General features: G+C 38.3%; 7 protein-coding genes across 8 annotated transcripts; 2 read left to right on the top strand and 5 right to left on the bottom strand.

The window, feature by feature from the left end:
- Positions 1-2,819: 2,819 nt before the first annotated feature.
- LOC134819703 (signal peptidase complex catalytic subunit SEC11C-like) lies at positions 2,820-5,056 on the top strand. The gene is made up of 4 exons (XM_063829790.1): positions 2,820-2,915; positions 3,480-3,622; positions 4,060-4,168; positions 4,566-5,056. The coding sequence occupies exons 1-4, from the start codon at positions 2,820-2,822 to the stop codon at positions 4,677-4,679; spliced, it is 462 nt and encodes a 153-aa protein (XP_063685860.1). The 3' UTR covers positions 4,680-5,056.
- Positions 5,057-5,162: 106 nt separating this feature from the next.
- On the top strand, positions 5,163-8,265 carry LOC134819896 (mesencephalic astrocyte-derived neurotrophic factor homolog). The gene is made up of 4 exons (XM_063830050.1): positions 5,163-5,172; positions 5,350-5,483; positions 5,901-6,042; positions 7,828-8,265. The coding sequence occupies exons 1-4, from the start codon at positions 5,163-5,165 to the stop codon at positions 7,992-7,994; spliced, it is 453 nt and encodes a 150-aa protein (XP_063686120.1). The 3' UTR covers positions 7,995-8,265.
- A 299-nt stretch (positions 8,266-8,564) lies between these two features.
- LOC134820247 (GTPase HRas-like) lies at positions 8,565-13,140 on the bottom strand. Of its 2 annotated transcripts, none has more exons than XM_063830473.1 (6): positions 13,003-13,140; positions 12,602-12,729; positions 12,032-12,169; positions 11,552-11,591; positions 10,423-10,577; positions 8,565-9,809 (listed from the first exon to the last, which is right to left on the bottom strand). In XM_063830473.1, the coding sequence occupies exons 1-6, from the start codon at positions 13,031-13,033 to the stop codon at positions 9,732-9,734; spliced, it is 570 nt and encodes a 189-aa protein (XP_063686543.1). In that variant the 5' UTR covers positions 13,034-13,140; the 3' UTR covers positions 8,565-9,731. The 2 variants fall into 2 exon arrangements, with proteins under 2 accessions (XP_063686543.1, XP_063686544.1); XM_063830474.1 differs by having other exon boundaries at positions 8,565-9,803.
- Positions 13,141-15,287: 2,147 nt separating this feature from the next.
- Positions 15,288-17,263, bottom strand: LOC134820246 (uncharacterized). Its single transcript, XM_063830471.1, is given in 2 exon segments — positions 15,288-15,814; positions 15,817-17,263. Coding segments are annotated over 2 exon segments (1,893 nt in total). The 3' UTR covers positions 15,288-15,368.
- A 660-nt stretch (positions 17,264-17,923) lies between these two features.
- Positions 17,924-20,298, bottom strand: LOC134819712 (zinc finger protein OZF-like). The gene has a single exon (XM_063829805.1). It carries the CDS (start codon positions 19,163-19,165, stop codon positions 18,023-18,025), a length of 1,143 nt encoding a protein of 380 aa, XP_063685875.1. The 5' UTR covers positions 19,166-20,298; the 3' UTR covers positions 17,924-18,022.
- A 185-nt stretch (positions 20,299-20,483) lies between these two features.
- On the bottom strand, positions 20,484-21,832 carry LOC134819919 (zinc finger protein 501-like). Its single transcript, XM_063830071.1, has one exon. It carries the CDS (start codon positions 21,826-21,828, stop codon positions 20,662-20,664), a length of 1,167 nt encoding a protein of 388 aa, XP_063686141.1. The 5' UTR covers positions 21,829-21,832; the 3' UTR covers positions 20,484-20,661.
- Positions 21,833-21,863: 31 nt separating this feature from the next.
- On the bottom strand, positions 21,864-23,417 carry LOC134819895 (uncharacterized). Its single transcript, XM_063830049.1, has 5 exons — positions 23,343-23,417; positions 22,968-23,057; positions 22,739-22,811; positions 21,976-22,541; positions 21,864-21,887 (listed from the first exon to the last, which is right to left on the bottom strand). The coding sequence occupies exons 1-5, from the start codon at positions 23,394-23,396 to the stop codon at positions 21,864-21,866; spliced, it is 807 nt and encodes a 268-aa protein (XP_063686119.1). The 5' UTR covers positions 23,397-23,417.
- Between the last annotated feature and the right edge of the window lie 2,871 nt (positions 23,418-26,288).

Genomic DNA, 26,288 nt, shown 5'->3' with positions numbered 1-26,288 from the left:
TCTGGATTCACAGTTTTGAATTAATAAATACTGGAAGCTGATTTGGTTGAGCTGTCATGAGACACATGTGGTTATCCTCTACTACATATGGTTACGCCTAAACTACTAGTACTGATATTATATCAACCTGTACACCCCGTTGAAGCAGGTAGTAGTTTTAATCCAAGGTCTTTACAATTTCGATATGAGAAGGATGATTCAGCTCGTCGTTCAATCTGATAAAATAAAACGCACCAGACTTATTAGTAAATTCCTCATACAGTACAATGCGCCCTAAAATAGATATTAGCGATATTTTCAAACACATGTCATGACCCCGGAAACTTCAGGCCCTTTCTTCAACTGATACTTTCAAAACACAATGTCATGACCCCTGTAAATCTTCAGCCTTACTTCACTGCGGACTTTCAAACACATGTCCATGACCCCTGTAAATCTTCAGCCCTACTTCACTGTTGACTTTCAAAACACAAAGTCATGACCCCTGTAAATCTCAGGCCTTACTTCACTGGTGACATTCAAAACACAATGTCATTACCCCTGGTAAATCTTCCAGCCCTACTTCACTGCTGACCTTTAATAACACAATTTCATGACCCGGTAAATCGTCAGGCCCACTTCACTGCGACGTTCAAAACCCAATGTCATGAACCCTGTCAATCTTTAGGCCCTACTTCACTGCTGACTTCAAAAACACAATGTCATGACCCCTGTAAATCTTCAGGCCCTAATTCACTGCTGACTTGCAAAACACAATGACATGACCCATGAAATCTTCAGGCCCTACTTCACTGCTGACTTTGACCGAGATTCAATAAAAAGCAGCACCGACGAGGTACAAGTAGCAAGAACGCTGACCACGAGCCTCCTAGTACTGCCACACGCAAACCATCTGAGAAAACAGACGCGGGAAATAAATGAGTAATTCTAGTTTTGTAGGTTAATAATTGGTCATAAGAACTATATATGCCAGGAAGTTTCATTATACTACGAAGCAAATTATATGCCAACAATAATCTTCATAATTAGAATATCATGAGCCCCTCATAAAAACGAAATTAAACACTGGAATCATCTATGGCTCTTAACAATAGAAAATAAGCTTCAAGTAAGCTCGATTAAGGCATCAAATACTTTTTCGGCTTCCTGTAATTGGCTGGTTGCACTTTGAACAATAAGCTGTTGGAATACTCCGAAGTAAAATACGTGTCCCTTGATAAAAAAAGACCACCGCACTCTCCTTCTTTTCACCCCATAATTCAACACACCCCTCCTTAGGACGCAGCATGCTCGCAGCCCTCAGGCTCAATAACAATTAACCCCCCCTCAGAATAGCATGTCGGCACCCAGCTCATTACATTAACCCTCCTAAAGCAGCATGCTCGCAGCCAGTCTCATTTACATTAACCCCCCCTCAGAAGCAGCATGCTCGGCACAGCCCAGTCTCATACATTAACCCTCCCCCCTCAGAAGCTGCATGCCTCGGCAGCCCAGTCTCATACATTAACCCCCCTCCGCAGAAGCACCATCTCGCAGCCCAGTCCTCATTACATTAGACCCTCCTCCTCAGAAGCAGCATGCTCGGCAGCCCATCTCATTACATTAACCCCCCCCCCCTCTGAATAGCATGCTCGGCGAGCCCAGTCTCATTACATTGACCCCCCCCCCACAAAGCAGCATGCTCGGAGCCCATCTCATTACATTAACCCCCCCCCTCAGAGCAGCATTCTCGGCAGCCCGTCTCATATACTAAACCCCCCCCCTCAGAGCAGCATGCTCGGCAGCCCGTAGTCCGCATTACATTAACCCCCCCCCCCCCCTCAGAAGCAGCATGCCGGCAGCCCCATCTCATTACATTGAACCCCCCCTCCAGAAGCAGCAATGCTCGGCAGCTCAGTCTCATTACATTAACCCTCCTCCTCAGAACAGCATTGCTCGGCAGCCCGGTCCCTCATTACATTAACCCCCCCCCGCCCTCAGAAAGTAGCATGCTCGCAGCCCAGTCTCATTACATTAACCCCCCCCCCCCCCCTCAGAAGTAGCATGCTTGGCAGCCCAGTCTCATTACATTAACCCCCCCCCCTCAGAAGTAGCATGCACGGGCAGCCCAGTCCTCATTACATTAACCCCCCCCCCTCAGAAGCAGCATGCTCGGCAGCCCAGTCCTCATTACATTAACCCCCCCCCCCTCAGAAGCAGCATGCCGCAGCCCCATCTCATTCCATTAACCCCCCCCTCCTCAGAAGGAGCAGCTTGGTCAGCCCATCTCATTACATTAACCCCCCCCCCTCAGAAGTAGCATGCTCGCACCCAGTCTCATTACATTAACCCCCCCCCCCTCAGAAGCAGCATGCTCGCATGCCCAGTCTCATTACATTAACCCCCCCCCCTCAGAAGTTAGCAATGCTTGGCAGCCCAGTCCTCATGGGCCAGCGACCCTCAGACCCGGACCAGTAGTGCAGGTCCTGCTCTCGTTAAAGGGATTGTGAGAGCAGAACGCAGTTGGACGAGGAAAGCAACAGTGTGGCTAAGCCCCTGAGGCAGAGTCCTACAAGTCAGGGAGTGCGGAAGATACCAGGATGGGATCTTTTGATGTGATACCGGGGGGATGGTGTGGTGGCAGGGGGAATGTTTGATATTAGTGAGGTTACTGAGTATAGTGGGGGGGGGGGGGCAGGGGGAAGTTGATATTAGTGGGGTTACGGAGAACAAGACGTCCAAAAAGTTAGATGTTGCAAAATACTGCTACAAAATACTGCTACTCTATCTGCAACTCTATCTACAACAATACTGGAATAACTGCGACGGAGCATTAACAGATGATTGTCAGTTCAGCACTGATGTTATGGAAAGGACTCTTTGTGGTGACGCACTGTGAGAGTCCTATAGTTGTCGTTCTCAGTGGATCTATGCAGGTATATCATAATAACAGTTATCATAATAACAATTTTCATAATACCACAACTGCTGAAAGCTGGCCTCTGAGTTGAGAGTTTTAGTGTACTGCTATTATTGCAACAGCGAGCTTTTAACGACCATTGCTGTTATAGTTTCACTGCGTCCTAATATATATAATTACTTTGATCTTGAGTCGACCGCTTTCATACAAAAAACTGCCTTTTTTATCTCAATTTTCTTACAGAGTTTGCTGTTTGTTTTGTAGGGTTAAATAGGGCCAATGACTGTGCAGTGTGCACAATGCAGATAATATAGAATATTTCCTACAATGTACTAGTGACTACTGACCAGTGCAGTGTTACACTGTAACTCTAATCACTTCCTTGGGAGATTAGGTTTGGGCACTGAAGGGCCACTACACGGCCTATAAACGGTCACTAAACGGCCACTATATATAGTAATCGTATAGTGGCCGTATAGTGGCCAAAGTCCAGACCTAATCTCACAATTTCCCCACTTCTTCATACTCGTTCAAACAATTTTATAATTCTACTTATAGTTAACAACTCTAATAATTCCAGCCGGCGTACTACAGAGGGGACCTGCTGTTCCTGACCAACTATCCCGAGCCAGTCAGGGTGGGGGATGTGGCGGTGTTCAGGATTAAGGGCAGGAACATCCCCATCGTGCACAGAGTTATCAAAGTTCACGAGAAAGATGACGGGTAGGTCAGAGTGGAGACAGTAGATTAAATCTCAATATCGGTTAATATTCGTTTCCTGACAATTTGTTTGAAAGCTTTGGAAAATTGATTAAGTTATACCAATATAAATATCAGGTCCATAAATATCAATATTGTTCTTTGCTAAGCTTAGCGAACTTTGGATTGAAGTACAGGTATTAAACCCCCGAAACCGGTGTGCCAAGTCATCTGCTGATGATGTTCACATAACATTATTTCCTCTCTCCTTTATTCCTTCCGTCTTTTCTTAAACTTACAGTTCAGTTACTTTATTTCACCAGGTCTACCTAAGGATCAATTATTCTTTGGTGGGGTTTCACTTCTGGTATTGGCTTCATTCCCGTTCCTTTTCCTTATTCTTTATACTTATTTTTTTATATAGTTTAATGAGACTGTTTAACAATCCTATATTTTACCAGGTATGTTAAGTTCCTGACAAAAGGTGATAACAATAACATAGACGACCGTGGTCTGTATGACGAAGGACAGCTATGGTTAGAAGAAACTGACCTCATCGGCAGAGCTAAGGTTAGAATTATCTTTTGGAGAGGTCCGATTTGAAATTGGCAGTTGAGAAGGAGACTGATTTTTCTCAGTGCTATTGAATTTAAAAGTCCCTCCTGGCAAGCTAGGAGGGCACGAGCCCTAATAAGCTCCTCAGTGCTAATTAAAATAAGTATAATAAACGAGACAAAAGTTTTAACCGCCAAATTTGAATTGAATTTTGGCCCATTATGTAAGAATGATATGCAGAAAGGTGTTCATATTCGTTATACATATAGGCTAACAACAGATAGAAATCATGCCAGTATGTTCTTATCTTTTAAACACGTTCACTTTGTAATACCCTATGACTCATGACACATTTCTTATCTATGTATTTGACACTTGACAGGCTATCCAAATTATAACACGTGTTTTTCAGGGTTATTTGCCTTATGTTGGAATGATGACAATTCTGATGAACGATAAACCCAACCTAAAATACGCTCTGCTTGGACTTCTGGCTCTTTTCGTTCTCATCAAGAGGGAGCAATAGTTAAATGACATAATTCTTTAGTGAACCGATTAATTTACTAATTAAATAGCTATTTGATTAATTGGATAATTAATTGATTTTTACGATGCTTTAGATGTTTCAGTTATTTAGTGGGCTGGTTTCCAAATAAATAATAATAGCTGTTCTTGTTTTCTACGTTTAGACAGGGGAAATTGTGTTTTTGTCAAAAAGAGGCCATGGTTCAGGAAATCCTATTTATTTTGCTAAATGTTAAATGTTCATTTTGTTGTTATGGCTAATTATATTTTCAAAAGTAGGCTCCCCGCTTCATCAGTCCATATTTACGTTTTAAAGATATTTATTGGTTTTGTTATTTACAATTTTACACTATTATTTTATTGCCATTCAAAGATACACACAGTGGTTTTATTGCAGTCTTCCCAAAATGATTTCCTTAAGTTTCTCCCCAAAAAGTCTCCGTTGTCCAGGTTCAGTTATCAGATAGAATTTACAATACAGGGTATGGTACATTGTACATTGTACCATACCTAGTATTATACAATATATTTGTGGTGCACGGGCAAATATGATGGTGATCTTATTAAAAAATGTAACTTTGGTTACTATATTAGTACCTAATGAACCAACTCATTTGTTAATTAGTAACTTGGAATTAACCTATTAGTGACTAATCACATCCTCGTTTCAGTGTGTATCACATTCCTTACAAAGTTCAGAGCTACTCTCGACGGTCTAGATAATTCCATACAGAGTGATCACACCAAGATAGACACAGTTTTGAGGAAAGAATGCAAAACTACACAGCCTAAAGATGAGAGATTCGTAAGAAATTTATTATTTGATGTTTTTTTTGAGACAATTTGTACAATCTGGCAGCTTCAATGATTAGTTAATCATCATACTTAAATTAAGTAATTTGTATTGTGCTAGGTATTATTTTAGCATACTGACGGAGGGAAGAGGATTGTTAGAATAAAATTGCTCATCTTGTCAGTGTTCATGAAATATGTACCATGAGCAGCTGTGTAACCGTATACCAACGTACATTGTTTACATTATTTTCATAAAACCCTCTGTTTTTTGGCTAACACGTTATTTACCCGCCAATTTTTACAAAATTATGGGCGTTTCTTAAAAGGGAGGGCAAAACATTTTCCTTCCCAAAAAGAAGACTGGTAGCTGAAAATATCTACCACGTACTAACTACGTGATAAATTATAAACTTTCCTCAATCCGCAGTGCTGGTACATTGGAGCAACTGAAACTTCAGCAACTGGTATGACACAGATGGTCACTAAACCTATGTCATTCCATAAGCCTGTGGAGAAGATTTGCGGAGAGCTGCACAAGAAGGATGCTTCAATTTGTGATCTTAAATACGGTGAGTGCAATGGTGCGGATAATGCAAGGATACAAGGATACAAGGATACAAGGATACAAAAGTGATAATTATTTTATTGAATTCACAATAGTTATAATTCTGAAATAATTTAAGGTTACACAATTCTAGTTATTTACAAATGTGTAGGGATAAAATAGAAATGTTTTATAATACTATTTTTGAGGTCCTATAGCATTATGCATTGGCCAGTATTTGAGTGGAAATCTGGGCTCTTATAGTAGGCTGTAAAATGTTCGTTCACAGAGAGAATTGAATGGATTGCTCTTGCTGTGGCAGTAAATTTTGTAGGGTCTAGTGTTTTATCGGATAGCAAACCGGCTAGGTCAGTAATATTTTTGGGATGGAAGTTAAATTTTTCTCTAACTGAGGAGTAGAGTAAACAGTCAGTTAGAACATGAATTTCGTCCTCAATAGGCTTAAGCCCCTTGCTGAGAAAGCAAAAAGTGCACCATCGATGTTCTCTTGGTACTAGGGGGGTTTCGTAACGGCCCCTCTCAATGTAAAGATTGTGGCAGCTAATACGAAACCTTGTTAAGCTTTTCCGAGCATCGGGGATCTTAACCACTCCTAAGTATGTTTCTGGTTCAAAATCATGTTTAATTTGATTGTAGAATTCTAATTTAGGTGAGGATGCCTTGGCAGATTTCCAGGTATCCACAAATTCTTCCCTCATGTTGTGACTGATTTGGGTAGAGAGCTTGGATTTTGAAGAGGATGAGTGGGGGAAGTTATATTTGGTGAGAAGATTAGAGATGTTGGTGTACCAAGGAAGGCCCAGCATAATCTGCTCGTGAAATGCAGAAATGCATGTCGTACATATTTTTAGCACATTTGTCAACAGGCCCGCTAAAACTGATTTCGGGGCACTTTCGTACGTAACACATTGCATAATGGATCACATACGTGCGAATAGCTGTAAATACTAGCCGAATTGTTTCTCTGGCACCATGAAAAGTACGCCTTGTCCCAGTGTTATTGCGCGGCTCTTGCGCGCTACAGATCCCCATCTATTCGAAGATTAGCGTGTACTCTAGCTATTCGATGAAGTAGATTGCCCTTGATTGTCTCGTTGCAAAGCTCTACAATTAAGATAACTGTAAGTGTAAGCAACCTGTAGCTAAGAGTATAAATAAGAATGTTCATTTAGATGTTGGTGACAGTAAGGGATCATTCCTACATAATACATGAGCCTAATTTCAGGACCATATCCTCCGCTTATACTGCGGGTCCGCTTTAATTGTAACCAGAATGTAAACCATTGTTAACATTGGTCTAATGTTAGCAACAGTTACTTCTTCACATTTCTCGGACTAGCGAATTTCTACCAATAATTCATCACAGTTGATGATGAGCCAGAAAAACCAGGTTTTGGTTTGGCAGGCGACAATATTTTGAGATGGCGTGCCGACAGCGGGTTTGACCCAAACAGCAATATTAAGGCCCATGTGACCACTAGTCAGGGTTATAAGATGACTGGTTAGTGTTACAGCTTATCAGCCTCTAAAGCAGAAACAAAAGCCGTCGCTGACTGCTGTTATCAACGAAGCCCGAGTGTGAAACACATACATCCCTGGTCGTTCTTTATGCCCACTTTATTTCCGCCGCAACTTGCTGCTATATTAGCCCTATAATAGTCATTATTACACTGGAAATTTCATGGAATAGGCGAAATATCCAAATTCTTTTAAAGCCCCTTTCACTTTTCGGGCTCAAATCTCAGTTACCGCTTTCCTAGATCAACGTTCTAATTTTTGGCTATTTCAGAGAAGCAGATTGACCTGAAGACTGTTAACATCAAGAAACTGAAAGTTAAAGATCTGAAGAAGATTCTGGAACAACATGGTCAAAATTGCAAGGGTTGCACCGAGAAAAGCGAATATGTCAAGAAAGTAGAGGCCATCGCCGCTTCCCAGGGTCGAAGCGAACTTTAGATTTAAAATAGATTTATTGTTTTTAACGACCTCCGTTTATGGCAGGTCTTTCAGCTTTTCACCTTGTAAAAAGCTTCCTTAACCGCAGATATACTGAACTTTTTAATACGTTATGTTTATGAATATTTTGCTGATATATTTGCAGCGAAGGGAAGTATTTCCTGGAGCTTTATTAGATCTTGCAAGTATTTTACCATAGGAATGAATTTATGAGGTTATGTTTTGAATTGTACCATTGCTGTGTATTTGTATGATATTGGTTGACGAAAAACTGTACATTCTTTTAAACAGAAATGAGGTCAGCAATGACAAACATATGATGTTATGTCTGTGGGGGCATTCCCAAACATTACGTCAACTGTAAGCTACCAGTAGCTTACAGTTGACGTAATGTTTTGGAATGCCCCCAGAAATACGTACAGTTGTACGTATTTCTGAGGAATACTAGGGTCATGTTTTTGGAGAATAGTTAGGGGTGAATTTTAAGGTTTTCCATGTAAAGAAGGTGCGCTCGTCATTGAACCCTTTTAATGCTCTAAATGGGGCAAATATTCGCATAAATACGCATAATTTGTCACACAAAAGACGGTGCTTGTGTCAGGAAAATTTTATATACAAAACAATCCCATGTTAGTTCTCTTTATGCTTATTTCGAAATCCAACCAATAAAATGCTTGCTAATATCACTAACAATAAATCAACTCAATATTTTAATTTAATCATAACCATGACTGAGGCCCAATATTATACCACGAACAACGTTCCTCAAGAAAATAGAAATCTTGCAAACCGAAAAACCCTGACGCACATGCTGGTTCTAGTAACTCTAGTTTCTATAATCTGCACTAGGTCTAATCTCCGCGTTTTAAATCATGAAATATTGTATTATCATTATTAAGCGCAGCAAATAATCTCATAGGCGCTATATCATCCTTAATTAAAATGATAAAATATCAACATTCCAGACAGTTATCCCACGTAAGATCTCAAAATATTCTAAATATGTCTACAGAGATGGTGATTAAATGAATGTGAATCAAATGTAAAACTATCAGTCCCAATCTAATTAGTTGTCTAATTAGTAATAACATATCACGTGAAGATGTTGATCAGCTTTAAAACGGGGAACTACAAGTAAAAGAAAATAAAGTGCCATTTGATCTATTAAAAAGTTACCGTGTCTTCAAAATAGCGGGCCACGGCAACCAAACAACCTCCGTATAAGAATATAAAACCATAAGAAAATATCAAAAATTTTAAACTATGTATTTCCTTTCCGACAAAATGTGACAAAAAATCAAGAATTATTGATTCCCAAAAACCTGAGATTTAATTCTACTTCCTTATACAGGCACTACTTCTTAATAATATACTTCGGCAAATTACGGCATTGGGGGCAAAAAAATGTGTACTATTATGTATTACAAGCGTTGTAATATATATCAGGTCAACTGTATTCATTCATATCAATAACGCTAATCAAGTGATCAATCACGCTACAAAAGGATCTATTAATAGTTCAACACCTCCATTTCCATCCAAGCTAACAATATATCGACACAAAAATGTAATCAAGAGTAATCGTTGAAAAAAATCAACCAAGTTAATGAATAATCATGATACCCTGGTTATCACAGCTCCCTCACTGGATCGATTATAACGAAAAGTAGCATGACACAATTTACTGGACGGTGAACTGATATCGGAGAGTCCGTGATGATGATGAATAGTTCGAGTCTATAGCATTGTGCACCGTTTAATCCACGGTTTGTTTTGTTTTGGCTTGTCGTTACCTTTCAGGTTCTCCCGCTGTTTCTGAAAATGGAACATTGTAACTAATGATATGGTCGGGGGGGGGGGGACACTTTTTACACCTTATATAAAAACGAAACCCCCCCCCTATGGTTTGTTAGGAACGGCGACCCCAAAATTATTTCAGTTACTTCATTTTGTAAAAGTCAATCCTCCAGACTTTATAATATTAATACACTATGGTGGCATAATAGTTATATTAAGTAATAAATATTATAGTAATATATAAAGGTATTTAATAGCAATCTTTAATTAGTGACTGGTCATATATATATATATTACGTAAGTTATAATGCTGTAATGAATGGGTGTTCGTCATGCTTGTGGTTTATTTACAGTAGGGAGGGCCACTCAAATAATGAATTTTCATAGTTCAGCTGATTTTAAAACATTTTGTAACCTATTTTTAAACTCCAACCATCTAGAATTACTATGTGTTCATAATTAGACGTTTAAAATGGGGAATTAAGGAACTTGTAAATTAAAAGTTTGATCAAAAATTTTAGGGCCAATGGCCCGGTAGGAAGCCGGTAGGTGCTATTACGAATGATTTCTTGACAAATGGTGAGATGTCTAGATATTAGCACGATATGGCAACCCTACAAAACAATCTCACCTTGATTTCCCTGACGAGAGTGTAGAACGCATCGTCGACTCCCTGTCTGGTCTTAGCTGACGTCTCTACATACGGAATACCGAACTCTTTGGCTTTCGAGTTAGCTTCATCTGATCTGACAGCAGGGTGCGGCAGGTCTATCTTATTACCAACCACTGAAAATTAATTATTCATAGGATTATACACGTTGGCTCTTCAGTGACCCGGATAGACGGGAAAAGGGGAATCATTAATGGTCATGATGTCGTCATTGTTTGGACGAGAGATCTTATGATACACAATGCACAAGGAGAGTTACTTTATCAATATCTGAGGTGAAAGGTTCGCTTTTGGTGTCGAAACTTAATGCCACCTGACTAAGCGTCCATGGACGGGTAAAACACCGACAGTGGCAAAAGTTGCGGAGAAATGATTTGAGAGTTCCGGTATAAGAGGTCCAGTTCGGGTGTAGGGCGGCACTTAGAACCGGCGAGTGTAAAATGTTACCTCCTTATCCAGGCACTTTAGGTTTAATCTCTATTTCACTAGATTTTCTGCTATATAAATTACACAAAATAAGGTAATTGATTTGGGAAGAATGACGTCTTGTAGAAGTAGAGGTCCCACTTCGTTACTTTGTATGTAAGTGCCAACTAACAGGAAACCTTACCAACCTTGCACCAGAAATACAGTGACCTATATTTAGTGAAATGATGCCGAAGGGTAGCCTTTAAAATACAAATGGGATGATCTAAACTGATAAATTCAGGCCTAGGAACAGTATCTGTTTACACGGTAAACATAGGACTGCGATGATCTTATTATTGAGTGCGGATCCTCAACAGTGTACGCGCAATGCGCGCAAACACACATATTGTTAAGGATAGTGCAACTTCATAGATACGAGGTAAATATTTTGCTAGTACCAGAGGTGTCCATTCTAAATAGGAAAAGATTATGCGGCATTGACCCATGATGTGGGTTACCAAGGAACTACGGAAACTGAAGTCACGATCTTTAAAAAATACGGGTAACAGGAAGAGAAAAGGGGCGTGATATTTTCCTACAAGATGCCAGATCACATAATAACGGATGATATTCCAAATTTAAAACTAAAATAGGGCCGTGGTAATAATAATGTATTACTTACAGACCATAGGCACCATTTCAGAATCCTTGACTCGTTTAATCTGAAAGAAAGAATATTAGAAATATTGAGATTCTTAGAATTGACAATTTTTTACTTTTGTATAAATTCGAAGAATAATGAGGTCTGATCGCCATCTTCTTACAGCGTTAACAAAGTTTGGCCGGTAGATGGTCCGCAGTAGTCCCATTACCTTAGTATTACTGTACAACTACTACAAATTAGAAGAATATGTAAAAAGGAACAAGATTCTCAGCCAAGACCCTTATCTAGCAGATACTTCCCAATTCTAGTATTTTCCAAGTGTAGTATTCTCCAAATCTAGACTCGAGTATTTCCCCAATTCTAGTTTTTGCCAAGTCTAGTTTTTGTAAGTCTAAGTTTTTACCAATTCTATCTTTCCAAGTCTACAATCATTTCTTCAAGTCTATATATCCCAAAGTCTATATATTCCAAGTCTAGTTTTCTTAACTTTTAACGTACCTGCTCCCTATAGAGGTCGACCTCTCTGAAGCTGTTCTCGTTATTCACCGCAAACACACACAGGAAGCCTTCTCCTGTTCTCATATACTGGTCCCTCATTGCACTGTACTCCTCTTGACCTGCCGTATCCAAAATATCCTGGGATAAACAGAGTTTTCATCCGGGGGAACCGTAGAGTTCTACAGTGTTAATGTTTGTTCATTGTGACCGTCATTATATACAAAATCAAGCGCAAGTAGATTGAACTAGTACAAATTCGGTTTATTTATCCAGATATTCTTGTCCAATTAGTTTGCAGATGCAAGGAGTTATCTTCTGCAGAACAGGCTATCCTTCAAAACTTGAGCATATAATCGGTAATCTTACTCGGACTGACTTTGCAACATCCATACAAAAATTAATTGAATACAATGCGCGTGCAATACCAATATATAATTGACATGCAATGTATCCAACTTTCCAGTTCAGTTTGGTCAATATAATAACATTATGAACAAAAATTGCAAATTTTTGGTTTCAATCAATTATAAATCAATTATACATCAACTAATTGTCTAATTGAAGACTAACCAATAAGCAGGTGTCGTTGTCTATGACAACCTGTTTCCTGTAAGAATCCTCAATAGTGGGATCATACTCATCCACAAAGTAGTTCTGAATCAGCTGTATCGTCAGTGCACTTTTACCGACACCTCCAGCTATGGATAATATATGGTTAATTGATTATCAATAAATTAGTTTCAATCATCAATCATCTGTACGCTTAATTAATTATCATATCCGCATAGTTCACAACTATTAATAGATTTAATTCTCGAGGTACCATCATAACGTAATAACGATAATTATCCTAGCGACTTAGTACTATTCTCCCAGTCTCCCTAACGAACACTAAACACATAATATCTACATGCCATCTTCTAATTAACGGGTAATTAAAAACCAATTAAAACAAAATCCCTGAACAATACCTCCGACGACAACGAGCTTATATTCTGTCATTCTTTAACTGTGTCACAGATTACGAAGAAGGAGCAGCGTGGTTCTCGCGAATATATGAAATATATCGTTCACAGTAGCTCTATTGGTTCGTCATCACCTAACATTATAAAGATTGATGTAACGCACCGAAATAAACATAAATATCACGCTATATAATATATTACAATCGTGTTCCTTACATATAATAATAACAAACGATCAACAAGAACCACACAAGGTAATCCACGCAACAACAACCTTAGTTCTACACTTTTACAACAATCAAATCCGTGGACAATAGCACGAACTAAGGTTGCAAGGGGGTGTCATCAATTTAACAGTAAATACACAGCATGGCAATAGAATACAGGACAACTTATTTTTAAATTATGGGGATATATCGACCAGGAAAGTACTATAGAATAGTAATATTATGCAATGTTACTGTAGCATTATGCGTTAGGTATAATAGTAGTGTAGTAACGAGAGTGTGCGTGTGTACTACCGATATATCGGCTAACTACGCTACACCAGGTACCGGTAATGTGTATATATATTATACGAATAATATGTAATACCCCGGCCGAATTATCACTCCAACATTTTGAAGGATTTCCCTTTTGCCAAAGAGGGAAGCCTGTATGTTTGGTGTAGTAATAATTCTGTCAACTTTAATTTAAATCGTGTTAATCAGTTATTTTGAGAGTTCAAAACAAGGGATAAACTGTAGAACATTATCATGTATAATATGCTTTAAAACACAGGTAAACTGAAATAGAAAATTAGAACACAAAAAGTAAAAAATAAACTCTATAATAAAATGTTTATAACGAGACCAGCTCATTGCTTTATTAAATCACAACAATCACAATAAATATGTTAACATAAATATGTTAACAAGTTAAGGTCGAAACGTAAATCTTCAAACGTAACGCACACAATAAATCTGAAAAATAACACATGTGCTAGAAACCATATTTGGGGATTAAAACCAAATCGGTATATTATGTAATATATAATAGAGATGTGGGGAGATGATGTTTTTTAGACACGTGACAGAAATTAACAAATCAGCTTCGACTTTTAACCAATCAAACCCCAGAATCACTGTCATGTGTCGATATATTATGCAATTATATAATAAATACGAGGAGAGCACACTCCCCCGTTTCTCTGAGTAAAAAGCTTTGAACTAAACTCTGAAACCTTAATAAGGCTGGTGATGTATTAATAACCAACATCACACAAAACAACGCACACTACTACTACATGACGTATAAACGCACTACATTGTAATAAATGCACCGCACATGAAAGCACTACATTTATAAATACACAGCACTCATAAAAGCACTATATTTATAAATGCACATTGCAATAAAATGGAACTGTCGAAAAATAATCCAAATCACCTCATACCCGCCACAAGCTCCTCCACACACAACAGATTCAAATATCACGAGGTTTTCTCCCGAACGGCACTCATTAAAAACACAGCAGGTCTCGCAGCACACGAGAAGATACTTTATATATTTTATCACACGGGGTAGATATCAGGAAGTAACCCCAAAACTGGACCAGGTTTAGATCATGTTGGGGAGTTGAGAGCTGGCAACATTCCAGCAAGATAACGTTAGATCACAGGGTACATACAGCGGCAAAATATATAAAGTGTTGAATTACATGTCACTTCGAGGATAGGACTGTAGTATACGAGTAGAGTAGGTGTAAATGTGTGTGTGTATGTGTGTATGTGTGTATGTGTGTATGTGTGTATGTGTGTATGTGTGTATGTGTGTATGTGTGTATGTGTGTATGTGTGCACAATTACACCCCATTTAAAGCTAATCTATACATCATCACGTTATTTATAGCAAATTTGGCACACGTTTGTGTCAAATAACTGGTGTAGCAGTACTTGCACTCTTCCTCATAGTTTAAAACACGACAGTTTTTATTACATACATAAAATGTTGCCTCGGGCCAAGCTCACAGCAAAAAATCAAGCCAAAAAGCACACTTACCAATGGTAAGTGTGATTTATACCATCATGACAAAATGTAACATGTAATTGTATGTACTATGATTGTTTCTGTGAGAAGCAAGTAATGATAGTTGGATGACGTCATATGTTAAAGTGCTCACAGTGTTCCAGGTCCTGTCAGCGGGTTATTAACAAACTATTTCTGGATAGAGAAAATTAGCGGTTCTAACAAGAACATGCTTTTTAAGTAACTAATTCCTCCTGTGGAACACTCAAACAACTTACAACTTCGCTTTAATCTTCAATCGTAGAATATTTGATTGTATTCGTATTTGGTGGAGTAGGAGTATGATCTAGATGAGGTATTATAATCTACGAAGCGAAATCAGACACCACAACCTGCATAAGACGAGTAGCAGAATCATTAACATACTCCAAGGGAACCTCTCCAATATGTATAGTCAGTAGCTCAAAACATTCCACAAGCGGGGCACGTGCACCAAAGTAATGCTGAACCATGTTATGATACAACATGCAGAGTAGTTGTGACCGGGGCTGAGTAGGTACATACTGAACTGTTGTCTCCGGTGAGACCACCTTCCCTTGGTTCTGAAACCACAGTTTATATGTGAACAACATGTCTTTTTTCTTCATGAAACCACCCAGGTAGCCGCTGTGAACCATGTTGCGATGGAACCTGGCAAGTGTTTGTATGATCTTGTGACAGAAGCGGGCACTCTGCCCTTGAGCGCCAAGTGAGGGGACTATTATCTTGTTCTTAGTCCTATCAATCACAAGGAAGTGGACTATCCCTGGAAGTCGGACAGGTAGTTGCCGAGTGTGAAGTTTCTCTGAGCTTTCACCAGGAGAAATGAGGAGGAGTCCCGGAGACCGAGAGACACTTTCTTGTAGATATCATTGATATCTTTGTGGATCTCCGAGTCCTCGTCAGTGCAGTAGATACTGTAAAAAAGTTTCCTTAAATCGGTGATTAAACTGAACGTTTTCCTCTCAAACTCGTGAAAATACCGGTTTTCCTCACCCAAGTGCCCCGCGCTAGTGGAAACCGCATACCAGTGGTCACGTACTTTATTCCACTGGTGGCTAAGACGAGTACTGATGTTTTCCATGTCCTTCTCCATGCGCGCAAAATAAAAATCAACCACACCTTTCACTTTGAGAAAATTAGTTGGCAGAGTCTTGGTATTAATCTGCGCGTTATGCTGGCCTCTCTCAGCTTCTGTAGCAATCTCATCTATTTTGCTGTACAACTGAGAGAGCGACTGAATGGCACGGCAAATGTTTGGCGCGATGGCAGTCTTAGTTTCTGCTAGGAGGATCAGCACAATACCAGCGCGAATACAAACCGCAGTTAGAGTACAGGGCAGGTAATTGTCAGTCTGATCTACTTTTCTGATAAAGATGTTTTGTTGGTGATGTTTCATCTCCTCTGATTCGGACAGGTTATCACCGTAATCTATTTCTACAGGAGACTTGGGTAGAGAGCAGTGAGCTATAAACAGTATAAAGAGTAAATCTGAGGGGTCCAGTCGCTGAGCTTGTCTGTATGAGTGAGAGACTAAAACTTTACCGTTTACTACAAGGATAGCCTCACAGTAAGCTCTGTCTATCTTCTGGGCTGATTGCAGAGCTTCTGTTACCAGTTCAGTTGCTTGGCGTTTCAGTTCTGTGTTAATATGCAGCTCTTCAACTGCTTGGAATAGGAAGTGTTGCTTGAAATTTTCTTCACACGTCATACTAAAATATTCATCATCACTACAGAGGTATTTTTCAGACAAACCACACACATCGTTCCAATAATCAAGATAATCAGATATCTTAGTCCACAGCTGCCTCCGCAATGCCAGATCACTGGGTTTCAAATACAGAGTAGCCGGTCCCAAATGTAGCTTTGCCAACTTCTCAAAAACCACGCACTGTGACAAACAAGCGTTCTTGCTACTCGAATCGCTGTCTACAGCCACCACATCAATATTGTCAAAGCGGTGGAGAGCCACTTTTAAACCATCCTGACAGAGAACAGAGTTGAGTGGGTTGTTCTGCTGGTGTTGTTTGTTCTGGATGGTGGTGAAGGGGAGGAAGAAGATTGTTGCTACGTTTATATCAGGTGTGGTTGTGTCCGCTGCGACATAGTCATCACCAAAAAGTTTCACTGCTTCTTTTTGGAGGTAGGTGTTGAATTCACTGTCACAGTTGAGGAAGATGACGTCGTTGCCAATGCTGTCTATCGCACAGAGACATCTCATCCTAGGAGAGAGTATTTAATATATTTTATATCACTGTTGAATAATCCAAAGCTTATTTATAATTGAATTTTGAGTTAATACGTTAATACGTTAAACTCAAGTCTTTAAAAAAGGAAAATAATTAGTTCAACCATGATACTAAAAACATGAGTGTCAGCGACAACATGGAACATCTTCCTTTAAATACAGAAATATTTGTCAGCAAATCAATGAAATCAATTTCACTCAAACAGCGACTTAATGAATATTGAAATACATTCCAATAGTTAAATACATTGTGTGGTGGGGCATAGTATAATTTATATTATAAACGCTGGCACTGGGTGGGGGGGGGGGGGGGGGGATGGGGCGGGGGTTGCACCTATTAAAATATTCGAATTTAAATCTTTAAAAATACCGCATACTTCAATTCAGGTCATTCAGTCGATTGCAAAGTCATTACAAAATCATTACAAAAGAAAACTGAAGTCACAAATAGAATACCGTACCAGAACAAAAAAAAAACATTCCGAATGTTTGGTTGGTCACATAAGAACTATCGTGTTGTAAAAGCTCCATACAATCTCATGATTTAAGGAAGAAATTTCAATGCGTTATAACGTGTTAGATTTATATGAACTTTAGTATTTTATAATTTAACAGAATAAAGGACACAGACTGTTCAGTAAATCAAAAATAATTTTCATAAAATTAACATTAACAACCATCAGCATTGAGAGGCAATTAACAATTAATGCTATGTGAGATTCGGTAGTTGGGCTACTTTCCTCTACCTTTTGACTTTTTTTTCTTTCTGGTTTGAGTCGGCTCAAGTATGATGGGAGCACTGCTTGTAATTATAGGAGTATGAACACCCGTGTGAGCACGCTGATGTCTGACTAGAGGATGTTTTTGAGAACATGCATATGAGAAATGTTTACACTTGTAGGGTTTCTCACCAGTGTGAATTCGCTGGTGTCTGACTAGATTACCTTTTTGAGTGAAAGCAAATGAGCACTGTTCACACTTGTAGGATTTCTCACCCGTGTGAGTACGCTGATGTAAGTCTAGAGTGTCTTTCCGAGAAGAAGCATATGAGCACTGTTCACACTTAAATGGTTTTTCATTAGTGTGTACTCTCTGATGTTTCACTAGACTACTTTTTAGATAACAAGCATATGAGCATTCCTTGCACTTACAGTAGGGTTTCTCACCGGTGTGAATTCTCTGATGGTTAACTAGATTACATTTTTGAGTACAAGCATATGAGCAATCTTTGCACTTGTAGGGTTTCTCTCCTGTGTGAATTCTCTGATGGTTAACTAGCCTACCTTTTTGAGTACAAGCATATGAGCAATCTTTGCACTTGTAGGGTTTCTCTCCTGTGTGAATTCGCTGATGTTTCACTAGATTACATTTTTGAGTACAAGCATATGAGCACTGTTCACACTTGTAGGGTTTCTCACCAGTGTGAATTCGCTGATGTTTCACTATATCACGTTTATGAGAACAAGCATATGAGCACTGTTGACATTTTAATGGATTTTTATTAGTATGAACTCTCTGATGTTCCAGAAGATGAGATTCGTAGGAGCAAGAAAAGGAACAAACATCACATTTTAAAGGTTCACTTACATGTGTGGTATTCTTTGAATTGTTCTCTTTTTCTGATATTCCAGAAGAACTCATTGGCTGATTAGAATTTACTTTTTCAGCAGCCATATTCTCGTGGTGTTCTTTAATATGCTCCATAAAGAACTCATCGTAAAGGAAATGAGCTTTACATGTGGGACAAATAAAACCGTGTGACTTCCCGGTGACTTCCTGTAGCTCAGTCTTTATCTCCTTCTTGATAATATGGTCCAGAATCTCAGTCTTCACTTCAACTTTAACAGTTTGTGATCTTGTCTCCCGATTTGACATAGAAATCTTTCCTGCAAACAGATTCAAGAAGTTAGAATTACATCAAATACTAGTATCTAAAAGAGTAAAAACTTTACTTGGCACAATAAAGACTTAAATAATCTTCCTTTGGATGGTTTCACAATACAGTTCAAACAATTTATTAAGCTATTTTGAAGGCCAGGGGAGCAGGGAAACCCCTGCAGAACAAACTCGTGGTTTTAAACACTAAATTTAAAAATGTATAATAGTATTAAAAACTCATCTCCAGATTACAAAATAATATCTTCATTAAATTATGAAACATACAAGCATTAAAAAAAACATTAAAAAATAACGCCACGTTGTCTAATATAACCATTACCAGCTGTTAATCTTAGGTCCCCCTGCATAGCATAGAGCCACAAGCAGTACATGTATTTAGTACATCTGAATTAAAAGGCATGGTTAAAAAAACACAAGTTCCACACAGTGATCATGCAGAGATGCAGTAACAATTACTGTTTTGTGGACTCTAAAATAAATATTTCAAATTTGGGGTGGATTATAATACAGGGGGCCGGGGGCCAAAAGTCAGTATCCAAACATTGGGTCATGAACCACCACCGTGTTTTACATTTTATATAGTTGTTGCTTTGTAGATGGCATACTGCACTGTACCTACTTGTTCGAGGATTCAGTCACAAAAATTTTAAAATTGGATATTTGGGAGCCACACCTAATCAACAATCAACATTTAATTGCTTATACTCGTGTTTAACGTTTGCGAACATGTTAGAGACTCCGTTGTAACATATCGCAATAAGTCATTTAATCCAGAATATTATAACCTGATAAGATGGTTTCGAAACGGATTGAAAATGACGAAGTTATCAAGCAATTTGTTTATCTCGTTAGCAAAATTGATTGGGTAATCAATTATTACCTAATTACAACACTGTAATTGAGCTCTCTGCACGATTCCCATAATGCGGATCTAGCCTCAACTCAATCACCTAATCACACGTAATGAACAAACTCGTAACTATGCTTCACATCTCGGCCATCTGAGAAGCTAGAACTATCATTTTTCAGAACAAACGTAATTCAAATGGCCACACAATTCAATACAATTTTGCTCAATCTGACTATGGTCCAAACTACAAACAAATGCGAAAATGAACCTTTATTTGTAACAAATGAACATACATAACACGAATATTTTTCAATTTGAAAAATTCCTCGAACCAGAGCTGAGGTGGTCATGGTAGTAAGTCATAACCGAAAGAATTATTTTAATTAGACACTCAGTGACTGAGCTATTAAGGCCAACGTATGGGTACTGACTTTTGGCCCCTCCCCCCTGTATTTGAAAGCATGAGCATCAATAATCTAACAAAAGTTAATCGTGAGACTACCCTGGCCCTGATCTTTCTTTATAACGTTTTTTCTCAGTATGAATTCATTGATGATCATTAATAAAATTTGATTTAGAAGGGCTTGTGTATTCACAGTCGTTACATTTGCAGGGATTCTCCCTACAAATGCTGATTTCGCTGATGTTTGACTAGATTACCTTTTACAGAACATGCATATGAACATTCTGTACACTTGTAGGGTTTCTCACCTGTGTGAATTCGCTGATGTAAAACTAGAAGGCGTTTACGAGAAGAAGCATATGAACACTGTTCACACTTGAATGGTCTTTCATTAGTGTGAACTTTCTGATGTTGGACTAGATTACATTTTATAGAAGAAGCATATGAGCATTCTGTACACTTGTAGGGTTTCTCACCAGTGTGAATTCGCTGATGTAAAACAAGAAGGCGTTTACGAGAAGAAGCATATGAACACTGTTCACACTTGAATGGTCTTTCATTAGTGTGAACTTTCTGATGTTGGACTAGATTACATTTTATAGAAGAAGCATATGAGCATTCTGTACACTTGTAGGGTTTCTCACCAGTGTGAATTCGCTGATGTTTAACTAAACTACCTTTTTGAGTGAAAGCAAATGAGCATTCCTCGCACTTGTATGGTTTCTCACCAGTGTGAATTCGTTGATGTAAGTCTAGAGTGCCTTTCTGAGAAGAAGCATATGAGCAATGTTCACACTTGAATGGTCTTTCACCAGTGTGAACTCTCTGATGTTCGACTAGACTACTTTTTTGAGCACAAGCATATGAGCATTCCTTGCACTTGTGGGGCTTCTCACCAGTGTGAATTCGCTGATGTAAAACTAGATGATGTTTATTAGAACAAGCGTATGAGCACTGTTCACACTCGAAAGATTTTTCTTTAGTATGAATTCTCTGATGTTTCAGAAGATGTTCCAGAAGATGTTTCTGAAGAAGAGGTTCGGAGGAGGAAGAAAAGGAACAAATATTACATTCAAATGGTTTACGTTCATAGGGGGTATTCTTTGAATTCTTCTCTTTCTCTAAAATTCCAGAAAAACTCATAAGCTTATTAGCTTTATTGTCGTTTTTTCGAGATCCGGTCTTGTCTTCAGCTGGACCGCCCATTACAGATCCAGTCTTATCTTCAGCTAGACCACCCATTACAGATCCGGTCTTGTCTTCAGCTGGACCATCCATTACAGAAACGGTCTTGTCTTCAGTTGGACCACCCATTACAAATCCGGTCTCGTCTTCAGGTAGACCACCCATTACAAATCCGGTCTCGTCTTTAGCTGGACCACCCATTACAAATCCGGTCTCGTCTTTAGCTAGACCACCCATTACAGAATCGGTCTCGTCTTCAGCTGGACCACCTATTACAGATCCGGTCTTGTCTTCAGCTGGACCATCCATTACAGAATCGGTCTTGTCTTCAGCTGGACCACCTATTACAGATCCGATCTTGTCTTCAGCTGAACCATCCATTACAGATCCTGTCTTGTCTTCAGCTGGACCATCCATTACAGAATCGGTCTCGTCTTCAGCTGGACCACCTATCACAGATCCGATCTTGTCTTCAGCTGGACCACCTATTACAGATCCGATCTTGTCTTCAGCTGAACCATCCATTACAGATCCGATCTTGTCTTCAGCTGGACCACCTATTACAGATCCGATCTTGTCTTCAGCTGAACCATCCATAACAGATCCGGTCTCGTCTTCAGCTGGACCACCTATTACAGAATCGGTCTCGTCTTCAGCTGGACCACCTATCACAGATCCGATCTTGTCTTCAGCTGAACCATCCATTACAGATCCTGTCTTATCTTCAGCTGGACCATCCATTACAGAATCGGTAGTGTCTTCAGCTGCACCACCCATTACAAATCTGGTCTCGTCATCAGCTGGACCACCCATTACAGAATCGGTCTCGTCTTCAACTAGACCATTCATTACAGATCCGGTCTCGTCTTTAGCTTGACCACACATTACAGATCTGGTCTCGTCTGCTATTTGATCTGAAATGCACATGTTTCTTGAAATTCGGAAACAATTCATACATAAACTTAAAAACTATATTTTACAGTTATTTGGCAATAACTGTCCAAAGTGATAATAACACGTTTTACTTTAATTCAACGATCGCAAAATTGTTGACTTATTTACCCAATATTTATTTTTAAAGGAGGCCTAGCCGATAGCATAAATATCCCACCTGTTATCAGCTTTATATATTTTCTAGACACGTTGCAGCAAACTTCATCGAACTGTAGTTCAAAGATCCCCCTCTGAAATAAGTGTAAATAATTTTCACTATCTTATTATTAATATTGTCATTAAAAATTGATTAGGTTTCAAGCCAGTCGCCTGGACAACAAGTGGAATAAAATGGTCTCACACTGCTTTAAACCAAAAGTACTTAATATTATTATTATTGTGCATACCTTAACGCAGCGTAGGATGGTTGCTTGGTACTCTATCTTATCCCGAAAAGGATTAGCAGTCACCTGCTGCCCAACTGTCAAACCCAAATCCTGCGGAGTGAAAATCTATTCACTAGAACTATAATGTATAAAACAAGGTATACTACTAGAGAGCGTCATGTTTAAGAAAAACGTGCAAAATAATTTTATTCAAGAAAATGTGCACAATAATTTTGGGGGTCCATGTCGTTATTATTTTTAGGTACAAACTAATTAATAACTCTCTAGATGGTCTAGATATTGCAACATTTACCTACTAAGCCTCTAAAATAATTTAACTGTCATATTTTACCAAACTTTATTATAAAATTATAGCTCTAGCAATGATAAACAAACCTTCTCATCAGTATCACAGCCATGATTTCTTCCCATTTTGTCACCGTCAGCCATGGACTTAAGCTTCAAAATAATAAAGTCAGTATATGAGCTGTATAACCATGAAATTACAAGTCATTTACATCATAAGACAGTCGAGGCAAATGTGGCATGAAAGCAGGCTTAATATCACATGCCCCAATCAGAGTTCTGTAAACAACAGCACATACAGCGAGCATGAAATGTCTATTACTACGATCACGAGGATCAGGACGTGCGTGCTGATTTAAACAATAATTTAATGGAAATACTTTAAGCATTACCAATGGAAAGTCTCACCATGTTCTAGAGTCTACTTCATCCATAATTAAACAACAAAAGGATGCTACATATCACAGAATGACTGTGAAGGCACATAATATGTTTGTTTAAAAAATGATGTTGTTGAATTTTGCTTTGAAACTGCACTTACTTGTATGTGTGGAATTGAGCGTAGATTCATGATAATATGTAAAAATTTAAATTTTGACATACAATGTTTGGTAATGTGAGCAGCGATATGTTCAATAAATCTCCCGATTTGACATGGAAATCTTTCCTGTGATCAGATTCAAGAAGTTAGAATTACATTAAATACAATTAGTAATTATACGAGTATTTAAAACAGTAACAACTTTTCTTATCACATTAAACACTTAAATCATATACCTTTGGATGGTTTCATAATCCAAAAATATTTTATTAAGCTATTTCGAAGGGGTCAGGGAAACCCTCTAGCTCTGCAGGACAAAATCACGGTTCTAAAGACTAAATCTAAAAATCGATAATTTGTATAAATTCATCTCAAGATTACAAAATAATATCTTTACTTTGCAATAAATTATGAAACATACAAGCATTAATAAAAACTTTAAAAAGTAACGCCACATTGTCTAATATAACCATTACCGGCTGTTAATGTTACCGGCTGTTAATGTTACGTCCTCCTGCATAGGGCCCAAGCAGTGTATGTTCCTGCAGTACATCTGAATTAAAAGGCATAGTTTACAGAACACAATTTCCACACAGTTTAAATCGTGTGTCTTAACAACAGGTGGTAACAATTAGTGTTCAATGTCTGTCAAGACTCTAGAATAAATGTCTCAAATTTGGGGAGAACAAGATTTGCAAGCAAGAGCATCAATAATCTAAAAAACAATAGTGAGACAACTCTCAGCAATAGCAGCAAATCTGGGGAAACTTTGAAATACACCACTTTGAAGCATTTAACCACCCCTTAAAAATCACAGAATATGAATTCTAGTAATCTGAATATTTACATAGGTTCAAAAATGTCATAGCTTTATGATAGTGCAACGAAAAAAATCTCAGAACATTTTGGTGCTGAGTTAGGTGGTTAAGTAGTCGAAAAATGACTGATTTGTTAGTGGACATTTTTTATACTTCTTACACCCAAACCCTTACTACAGTGAAGATATGAGTAGTACAGTTAAAATTGATGGTCATTATTAAACAAAAATGGTTCATTGACACATAGTTGAAGAAGGAAATAAAAAAATTAATAAATGTGGTCTGTGGAGTGGTTTATTTGTTTATGTTATAGTGTACGCGTGCGCGCGCGCTTGCGCGTACTTAACCATCTGTAGGCCAACATATTTAGTCTATGCTTAAATTCTTTATATATTATGTCACCACTATGGTGCCCAATACTTTTAGTGAAGGTCTGATGTAGAACAGTTAACCACCAACTGTGGTATATCAAAAAAACCATGTTTGTACGCGTGCGAGAGCGCTTGCGCGTACTTAACCACCTGGTATGGCACAGCATTGAAATATCACTATAATTTCAGAGGCAGAGGACACCATCCAGGTGCCCAAAACTTTTGGCTATGGTCCCAATACCATAAAACCTTAGATGTGGCCTCAATGTGGTTAAAACATGTTTATTTTGGACTTTCGGTCAACAGAAGCCATCACTAATTAACCATTATTCAGCAACCTCCAAACTTTTTGTGCCTTATTTTGTTTTGATATTTGATTATGAGAGATAGCTGAAGGATAATAAGTGATTTTAAAGATAATGCAACAGAATGTGTGGCCGTATGGCGGTTTAAAACGACCAAAAACACTGATTTAGGTCAATTTTAGACCTTTATTAACCATGCTGGACGCAACAAAGGACTCAGCAATGTTTTTGTGCACATAGATGAGCTGGTAGTTATATCTAGATAATGCAGCATGGCCAGCTATAGCTTTACAAAGCTAATATGTGCTCTAAAAATGGTTAATTAGAGCAAATATAGGGTATTTTCGAGACATTTTAACCACCATAGCTGCACATTGATCATAATGCATGAACTTGGGGTCAATTATGGATTTGCAAACAATTATACACTCAATTGGATAGCAAACCATTATCCGAACTTCATATTGTGGTTAATTTTCACTTTAATAGATGCCTTGTTCAACAGCCTAGCAAGTCATATAGCCCTTTTAACCACTTTAATGACAACATTTCTTGATAACTGTTATCAAAACCCTTCAAATATCCTTTGTTGACCAGAAACAGTTGACTAAAAGCATTAATATTGTTTTGATTGGTGGTTAACAAAATATTTTGACGTTTTAACCATCTTTTTAGCATTTTTTACGAATATTAACCACCTAAAATTAACCATACTATTAAATTGCACATTTGTGATGAAAAATTATCATCCATGTACAAATGAACAACCACCACTATACATCTATAACCAGAGCAATATTTATTGCTCATCGTTCATCTTCCATTTAACCACCATTAGGACCACAAAATGCCCCCAATAAGAGTTTTAAACTTTTGTAATAGTTGCACCATGGGATGATCTCAATATAATGACTACTCATTTCATAATATCATATCTCAAAATGGTGGTTAACCCTAAAACTGGTATTTAAACCACCATAGTGGCCACATAGAGGATTCAT

The sequence above is a fragment of the Bolinopsis microptera genome, chromosome 8 (genome assembly GCF_026151205.1).
Source record: "Bolinopsis microptera isolate Bmic1 chromosome 8, MBARI_Bmic_1.0, whole genome shotgun sequence".
Taxonomy (NCBI): Eukaryota; Metazoa; Ctenophora; class Tentaculata; order Lobata; family Bolinopsidae; genus Bolinopsis; species Bolinopsis microptera.
This window is presented reverse-complemented; position numbering and strand designations above follow the sequence as displayed.

What these genes read in the sequence shown, in the direction of transcription:
- LOC134820247 (XM_063830473.1), bottom strand. Translation starts at nt 13,033, where the DNA reads ATGACAGAATATAAGCTCGTTGTCGTCGGAG. An exon ending in TGAAATGGTGCCTATGGTCT is followed by an intron (nt 10,578 to 11,551) that starts GTAAGTAATACA and finishes ATTAATTTTCAG; the next exon opens with TGGTTGGTAATAAGATAGAC. An exon ending in CTCTCGTCAGGGAAATCAAG is followed by an intron (nt 9,810 to 10,422) that starts GTGAGATTGTTT and finishes TTCCATTTTCAG; the next exon opens with AAACAGCGGGAGAACCTGAA.
- LOC134819703 (XM_063829790.1), top strand. Translation starts at nt 2,820, where the DNA reads ATGATTGTCAGTTCAGCACTGATGTTATGGAAAGGACTCTTTGTGGTG. An exon ending in GTTCACGAGAAAGATGACGG is followed by an intron (nt 3,623 to 4,059) that starts GTAGGTCAGAGT and finishes ATATTTTACCAG; the next exon opens with GTATGTTAAGTTCCTGACAA. An exon ending in ACCTCATCGGCAGAGCTAAG is followed by an intron (nt 4,169 to 4,565) that starts GTTAGAATTATC and finishes CGTGTTTTTCAG; the next exon opens with GGTTATTTGCCTTATGTTGG.
- LOC134819896 (XM_063830050.1), top strand. An exon ending in AGCCTAAAGATGAGAGATTC is followed by an intron (nt 5,484 to 5,900) that starts GTAAGAAATTTA and finishes CTCAATCCGCAG; the next exon opens with TGCTGGTACATTGGAGCAAC. An exon ending in AATTTGTGATCTTAAATACG is followed by an intron (nt 6,043 to 7,827) that starts GTGAGTGCAATG and finishes TGGCTATTTCAG; the next exon opens with AGAAGCAGATTGACCTGAAG.
- LOC134819712 (XM_063829805.1), bottom strand. Translation starts at nt 19,165, where the DNA reads ATGTCAAATCGGGAGACAAGATCACAAACTGTTAAAGTTGAAGTGAAG.
- LOC134819919 (XM_063830071.1), bottom strand. Translation starts at nt 21,828, where the DNA reads ATGGGTGGTCCAGCTAAAGACGAGACCGGATTTGTAATGGGTGGTCTA.
- LOC134819895 (XM_063830049.1), bottom strand. Translation starts at nt 23,396, where the DNA reads ATGGCTGACGGTGACAAAATGGGAAGAAATCATGGCTGTGATACTGAT. An exon ending in CCATCCTACGCTGCGTTAAG is followed by an intron (nt 22,812 to 22,967) that starts GTATGCACAATA and finishes CACTTATTTCAG; the next exon opens with AGGGGGATCTTTGAACTACA. An exon ending in CTGAAGACAAGATCGGATCT is followed by an intron (nt 21,888 to 21,975) that starts GTAATAGGTGGT and finishes TAGGTGGTCCAG; the next exon opens with CTGAAGACGAGACCGATTCT.